This window comes from Nicotiana tabacum, chromosome 11, assembly GCF_000715075.1.
Source record: "Nicotiana tabacum cultivar K326 chromosome 11, ASM71507v2, whole genome shotgun sequence".
NCBI lineage: Eukaryota > Viridiplantae > Streptophyta > Magnoliopsida > Solanales > Solanaceae > Nicotiana > Nicotiana tabacum.
In genome coordinates this window covers 177,826,737-177,834,977 of record NC_134090.1, presented here as the reverse complement: position 1 = coordinate 177,834,977, position 8,241 = coordinate 177,826,737, and the positions used below count along the sequence as shown (strand labels likewise).

At 37.6% G+C, this 8,241-nt stretch overlaps 1 protein-coding gene across 1 annotated transcript; it reads right to left on the bottom strand.

Annotated features, from left to right (window-relative positions):
* Positions 1-1,669: 1,669 nt before the first annotated feature.
* LOC107783498 (putative late blight resistance protein homolog R1B-8) lies at positions 1,670-8,241 on the bottom strand. Its single transcript, XM_016604478.2, has 2 exons — positions 3,661-8,241; positions 1,670-1,941 (listed from the first exon to the last, which is right to left on the bottom strand). The coding sequence occupies exon 1, from the start codon at positions 5,028-5,030 to the stop codon at positions 3,696-3,698; it is 1,335 nt and encodes a 444-aa protein (XP_016459964.2). The 5' UTR covers positions 5,031-8,241; the 3' UTR covers positions 1,670-1,941; positions 3,661-3,695.

The window sequence follows — 8,241 nt, the reverse complement described above, 5'->3', positions numbered from 1 at the left end:
GTTTGTATTAATGTAATAAAGTTCTATGGTTATTGGGGGGAAAATGAAGGTGGCAAATGCAATGATAGGTGAAAATAAAAAATGGAAGTCAAAATTTTCTTTTGGAGGTGGTAAAGATATGGTATCTAGTGAATCAGGAATGATAATAGTGATTTTTTGGGTTGTTGATAATGGAGGCGAGAGAAAGAACAGAGAAAAAAAGGAGAAGATTGAAAAAAAAATGAAATTTAACAATTTTAGTGGTAAAAAGCATTGAGGCGTGTGTACTCCACTGCACAACATAGATGTGGTTGTGACATTTTCCAGGTAAATGTATTCCATTTTAAAATAGTTCAGGGTAATATGACCTCGCAAAGTTTAAATGTATCGTTGGAAATCCCATACTTATGCATTTTCCCTCTATATTTAGTAAAAGTTTACTATATCATGTCCAGTAGTGATATTTGTATCTTTGGACCAGTTCATGCTTCAGTTCTGCAAGAAACTGTGCTGAAAAATGAACTGTATATTTAGCTTGAGAATATATTGAGAAGGAGCTTTTAAACCATTTGCACACCGAGGAAATGTTCTGTTTCTTCGTCTCGGAAAGGACAGCATGCAAATATCTAAATTTTATGAAGTCATAACCTGTAAATTTGTGCAGATATAATTGACTGCAATTATTTTTGGTCTCCATTCTCTAAATCTTCACTATTCTTGTAGATATGTTTTGATATGTTAAGTTTTTTATTTTCTTTATTTTCTCTTATTCCTTCTTCATGTATGAACTTATATCTATCTGTTAATGACATTAGACTTTTCTTTCTGCACGTATTCTCTTTCTGCACTTCGACTTTATTTAAGCAAATCCCAAAATAGCATAACCTAATAATTGTTTTGCCAATGAATGATTTCTCGCAACAGAATTAAGGAACTGAAAACATTTCCAATACCGGCAGCAGCTACCGCTGAAGCAATTGTAGCAGCTCCTGCGCCGATTAATTTTGAACCTTATAATCTTACATAATAATAAAGAAAGTTAGCTCTTTATTTGTTTATCTCGCCCTTCTTTCTTTTCTTCGATTTTAGATGGTAAAAAAGAGAATGGAATTTCCGATCTTGTATCTGCTACTTCCTATTATTACTCCTTCAAATTGTTTCTTTTGTTTGCTTTGGTGTAACTGCGTGAATTCAGGACGTATTGACAAATTCCTAAATAACATCCCTTTTAGAGTAGCTACCTGATGTCATTTCTACGTCAAAATTGTGCAATTTTGGGCTCTAACGTTCCAAGTGACAACAGTAGAACTTAGTGGTCTATGGCGAAGCTAGAGGTTTCGCTAAGGGTATTCCAGATTTTATATATATATGGGTAGAAAGCGACATCAAGATTTAACCTTCATTTCTAACGAAGTTATCTTCGAAGTTCCAGATAAGCATGCTAGTCAATCCTCTTGCATTCAAGGTGTGTTTCAAGATCATGATTTTTGTTACTCTCAAGTCCTCAATTTTCCTTGACGATTTTTTCTTTAAATAAAACTGTAAAACAATCAAATTTCACATCATAGCAAGCGTCTGAGTCTACGAAAATTTTGGCAAAATTTTCCCTGAAACTAAGCATCATTTTTGTACCTGTCTCATCACCCAAGAGTCACAGTCATTCATTTCACACGAAATAAGCAAGATGGTAGACTAGCAAAATATATATATAACTGTGTTATATAAATATATAACACAATTTTTTTTTGTCTCTTTTTCCCGTAGAGTAAGACAGTCTAATGCATTACAAAATTACAACCATACATAAATACAACAATGAGTATTCAATAACTGTCAAACTGAAACATAACAATAGAGAAAGAAGAACTGGAACCAGCGTTACTCATTGAAGGAAACGTGCAGCTCATCACTAAAGTACCCTGGCTCTAGCTCAAGCCTGCGGCTCAGAATCAACACTTGCATCTGTAGACATAAAAGTAAGGAATGAGTTCACAGACTTAAACAACTGACAACTAAATCATAATGGGATAAGGGTTTCGGAAAACGCCATAATATGCAACTTCCAAGAATAGCCAGTCCAAAGACTGAAATCAGGTAAAAATAACTAAGATTTATAGGATTTGAATGTTTATGCAACTCCCAAGAATAGCCAATCAAGAACCTGTAATCTCAGATCTAGAAGGATCAACAGGAAACAAGATCCTATCGTGCAAAAACCAAGTTCATATAGAACCTTACAAGTCACACAAACAAATCAGCTATCACATTATTCGAAGATAACTGTTCTACTCAAAAGTTACTTGAGAAGACCGGTTGAATAGAATCTGATAAGAAATGAACCTTGGGCCAAGAAAACTAGCTCATGAAGTGAGGATTGTCTTTAATTATATAAAAGACATTACTCAATGTGGAATTCCGACACCCTGGCACTCTAGGTCTGCCAACTGGAGTGTGGATAACATAATATAGGATCCCAACATCGCGTAAACCAAGAACTGGGATGAGTCTCGCTCTTGATACGATGATAAACCAGAAAGCTAGCTCGTGATAGTTGCCCAAAACTATATAAAGAGACTAAGTCACCCATCCACCACTGATGTGGGAATTATGACAGAATATCTAAAAGCTTCAAGAGTAAAATCAACAAATCATGGTGACTAAACCAAATCATGGTGAATATCTCTGTAAAAATAGTATACTTCAATCATCATGTACAATTGAAATTGGGGCAGGTTGGAATGAGGAGGAGCTGAGGAAATTGGGTGCGGCACCTAAACTGCCATGTCGGAGCAGCTTAGGCCTTCGTTCCAAACAAGTTGGAGTCGACTATATGAATTCTCACTTCCCATTTAAGCTCAACTCATGTAGTCACCACACCAAATAAACTAAAAGTGAAAAATAAGTTATTTATATTATACATATATATTTGAATTCAGTGACAAACACTCAAAATTATTATTTGACTTTCCTGTTATACAGGCCTTGAAAGCAATTCTTGATGGAGGAAAGAAGTTGCCTTTTCCTGATGGCATTCTTATCAATGGACGTGGACCTAATGGTGTTTCTTTCACAGTTGAGCAAGGTAAAAAAAATTGAGGAATATTGGTTACTAAAATCTGTGAAAATTCATAGCCTAATGTTATCGCATTTATAAAAAATCTAACATTGAGTTTTTCTTATAACAGGGAAAACTTATAGACTGAGGATATCCAATGTTGGATTACAAAATTCGCTTAACTTCCGTATTGAAGGACACAAGATGAAATCAGTTGAAGTAGAAGGAACACACACATTCCTCACTTGATGTTCATGTTGGCCAAACCTACTCTGTGCTCATTACAGCTGATCAAGAAGCTAAAGATCACTACATTGTCGTTTCATCGCGTTTCACATCTCAGGTCCTCACTACCACCGATGTACTTCATTATAGTAACTCTAACACTGGTGTACTTCATTATAGTATCACACATCGAGAAAAATTCTGAACAGTTAAGAATATTAAAAAAATTCTGTACGATTCGGAGCTGTAAAATCGTTCAGATTTTGACGACTGTAGGAGACTTGATTCTACGAATTTCAGAGGACAAAAAATCATGTATTTTTGCGCACGCACACACACATAAATACATATAGAACGGTAATACTAGCCTAGAATAAAAATTGTATCTCAAATTTACTTACAAGCGAGTGGAGATTAAAGACGAGATTTGTTTTCTTCAGTCCCTGTTTGGGTTCTGAATGATGACCTTGAAATTGCTGTTTCCCATCTCTTCACACTGAATTTCCTCAATTTTTCTGACTGACTGAGAAACAGAGTCTCCACACAAGATCGCCTCAATCTTTTGCAGGGAACAACTATCACCAAAACAAGAAGGAACCTCAATATGCCTGCAATTTTGCAGCACTATTTGCTCAAGACATGAGAAGGCATCATCACTGACATTCCAACGCGTAATGTTCAGATTTCCCAATTTCAAGAACTTGAGTTTTGGGAACTCCTCATCACTGACATTCCACTCTTCTCCCACAAAAGCCTCTGAGAGCAGTTTCAAAACCTCAAGGTTTGGTAATGCTGAAATTGCAGAAATTTCAACCCATGGCAGCCGAAACTTTGATAAGGTCAATTTCTTAAGGTTTGAGGGAAAGTTAAATTCACAAGGCAGAAACATTCTCTTGCCTTGGTAAATTACATTGAGTGATTCAAGTTGACTCAAGAAATCCAAAATTGGAAATCGATGACCACGAGATTCCAAAAATATGCATTTTAGTTTTTGAAGGAAAGGGAAACTTCTCATTATGTTCCCTGTGTCATAAGAAAGAGATGGGGTGGATAAGGTCTGTAAACAATCCAATTGGGACAAGTTGGAATCTGAGAAGGTACAGTTATCTATATGTGCATGCCTCAGCCTCTTCATACGGAAAAATGTATCTGGTAATGCTATCTTACCTTCTCTTCCTTTCACTAGGAAAGTTTCTAAGTTCCAGAGTTTGGAAATGGAAGAGGGAATGACTGCCATGCGACCTTGAAGTGACAAAAATCTCAAATGCACAAGCTTTTCTATCTCCCAAGGAAAGGTATTGCCAATGTTGATGCACCCCAAGTCCAACACTCTAACAAAACGATCGATGCCCTGAAATAGACCTTCTTCAGGAAGAGGACTTGGCCAGGAGCAGTGCCAATCGGGTTCAGAAGAATATATCATTGTGCGGGTAAGGTAAATATGTGGCATATCCAGAAAGAAATCTTCAAACCGCGATGCCACTGGCAAGAACTTTTCGGCTTTAGATTTGTCTCGACAGAAATGATATAGATAATCATGAATGCGACATGATTTCAGCCTGCCTTTTGAACTTCTTCTGGCCTCCATTACAAGGCTCCTCCCGATAAGATCATTCAGGTAATCTTGTGCTACCTCCTCTGGTTTCTTCACCTCATCTCTTCGTACAAATCCTTCACTAACCCATAACCATGTTAGTTTTGAAACTGGAATTTCTGTACTCATTGACAATGCTGCAAAATATAGAAAACATTGTCTTAGATAACCAGGCATATTTTTGTAGCTCAATTCTATTATTTCATTGCAGTCTCCTTCATCAATTCTATTAGTTTCTGAACTAAATGCCTCTTCAGTAATGGTTAGCCAATCGCTGTCGTCCTCTAAATTGACAAGAAACCCAGCTACCAAAACAATGGCCAGAGGTAGCCCTCGACAATTTGTGGCAATTTCCTTCCCAACTTCAGCAGGACAGTTCTCATTTGGAATTGGGGGTTTGCGAAATTCTTCTTAAGTAGAGAAGCGAAGGTGATTATACTTCACTTGTAATAGCTCCCAACTCTCTTCCGGAGTCAACAAGCGAACCAAAAGAGGTTCATCAAACAATGGATCCTCATATTTTCGGCCGCTGGTGACAAGAATTCTGCTTCCATTATGATTATCTGGAAAACACCTGTGCAACTCATCAAATATATCAGAATCCCACACTTCATCTAAAACGATGAGGTATCTTCCTCTATGTAATTGTCTGTGTAAAATATCAAGATAATCTAGCTCCTTCCCCTCCTTTGACTTGTAAATATAATTGCTCAGATCAACGATAGAAATTAAAATATCTTGGGCCAATTCACTCACCGTATGTCTAGGAGAAACAAAACACCATGCTCGAATATCAAAGTGATCTGAAGTTCTTCTGTCATTGTAAATTCTTTTGGCGAGTGTTGTCTTACCAATCCCTGGCATGCCAATGACAGGAATGGTATTAAGCTCAGCCCCTCCACCAATTACCCGTGCCATTAATATTTCTATCTGGTCCTCCAAGCCTACAACTGCTTCATCAATGATTGGAGTGCTAGGTTTTGATGTTTGACAATCACTTGGGACATCCTTTTTTTCTGTGTAGATTTGCGAAAATTCAACAATATCCTTGAAGAACTTAATTTCTTCAATGACATCGTGTAACAGATAGTATTCAAGCCGAAACAAAAAGTATTCAACAACATAGTCAAATTTGACAAATAAATTGGTCATATGATTGCAAACATCTAACACTTCCTTACGGTCTCCTAGTTGGTCAACATTACTTTCGAGAAAAGGTTTGAAAATTTTAATCTCAGCCAGTACAAATTTAATCAGATGTTTTGCCTCAGCATCTGAATGAATAGTACGATGATCCAACAATCTCAGCAAATTCTGAGATACCAAATCTATACATCCCAAACTATCAATCTGAGAAAAGCCCAATCCAGTTGACCTTTGCAGCTTGATAGTACACTGCAAAATCTTTGATGCCATGGGCTCCATCTTTTGCACCAAATGGGATATAACAAGATCAAATTCTTTGCCCAAATCTTCATCCATTTCTCGGTTGTCCAATGAGTTAATGAAGGACCAAAATTCATTGACTACAAGATCAAATATTATCAAGCTTTCCTTTTGAACTTCACAGCATAAGATATATACCATCAGTGACCAAATTTTGGTGTTTTTGAACAGGATCTTTGTAGACCAGTAGATAAGACCGAGAATTGAGCTCTGTTATCTGCGGTTGTAGGATGAAATTAACAAAGTCCTTTGCAAAGGCATCCAATTCCCAACTGAAGCTTAGCACTGAGGGTAAAACTTTCAGGGCTTCAACATAAGGTTTACTGCTCTTTAGTAGATCTACAAGGATTAAACTAATGCAATCATCCGAATCCTCTGCCAAACAAAGTGAAGAGATACAACTTGCTGCTTCTTTTATTACACCTGTGACATAATCCCAGAAATTGTTGATGTCGTTGGACTGATTAGTAAAGTTCTCTAGTATGAAGGAAACTAAACGGTATAGATGTTCTATATTGCCTTTGAGAAGTTCAAGTTTTTCCTTCACAGGAGCAAGAAAATCTGCCCTGAACTCCAGCAAATACTCCAGACTGTCGACGAGGGAATCAATGTATCGAGCCAGAATTCCGATCATGTCTTTTGAAAATCCTAGCTTGGGAAGTAGTCTTAGAACTAAAACCATGTCTGGCTTGAGAAGCCAAATCTCTTTAAGTATGTCAAAAGCCATTTCAGATCTTCCAATATCACAAGTCAAATGAAGGTCCCCTCTTGCCTTTGTGATCAAACTCTGGATACGATTCAAAAGATCTCTCACATCATTATCCTCATCCACGCTGATCCATGAAGGGGCACTGTGAACAAGTTGTAACAGAAATATTAATTCCATCTTAAGCGTCACTATTTGAAGGTGCCATCTTTCAATAAATTTGATAAGATCGCTAATATTAGATTCCAAGTCCATGGATTTGCAGATCAGAAATGCAGTAAACAAACTGAAGGAAGTAGAAAGTCAAGAGTCAAGACTGAAGAGTGACTACTCCAACAGCCTCAGGACCTATATTATTGATCAACAATTTCTCTACCTTTTGCCATTTTACTATTGCATTATTTCAATTTAGATCCTTATAACATTTTCATTGCTGCTTAACAATGCTCTTTAAAAAGGCTGAATACATAGACAGCCCCTTAAACTTGTCCAAATATTCCACTTAGACACCTAAACTAAACCCACAACACATTGAGCACTCAATCTCCCCTCAAATTGTGTCTATTAGACACAAGAAGCTGATGTGGCACAAAGGGTAACCCTGAACTCTTTTGAGGGTGTGGACTAGTAAAAAGACTAAAATAGTGTTCTCCTTCACAATGGAAGCTAAACCCCAGTATCTACCTCAGCAACCTAACGATGCTCTATCAGCGTCTACCAGAAAACTCCACTCCGTCCACAGAAATTAGCCACTCCGTCCTCGCACCCTACAATCTTTTGAAACACCAGAAATCCAGCATATACTCAAATAGAAACGAGCACGCAAATTTCCACACCGAACTTAATGAGGATACCATCAACAAAGAGAGAAATTAATGCTTCTTCGTTTCCCTTTAGTGGAGGATAAAGGCGCTGAAAATTGAAGTTGGGTAACTAGAATTACAAACAAATTGAAAGAAGGGCGGTGCTTCAGGTCTGACCTTCTGGAGAAGAAGAGACGCTGTGTGTGTGTTGGCGGGGGTAGGGGGGAGGGGGATATTTCTTTTATCACAGCGTTTGAACTGCACGCTGCTTAATTTGTTAATTGTTTGACGGAAGTGAAACAGAGATAAGGGTCCAAATGGGAAGTTTAGGTGGCAAACTAGAGTGTTTCAGGTATGACCTTCTGGAGAAGAAGAGACGCTGTGTGTGTGTGTGTTGGCGGGGGTAGCGGGGAGGGGTCTGTGTATGTATTTG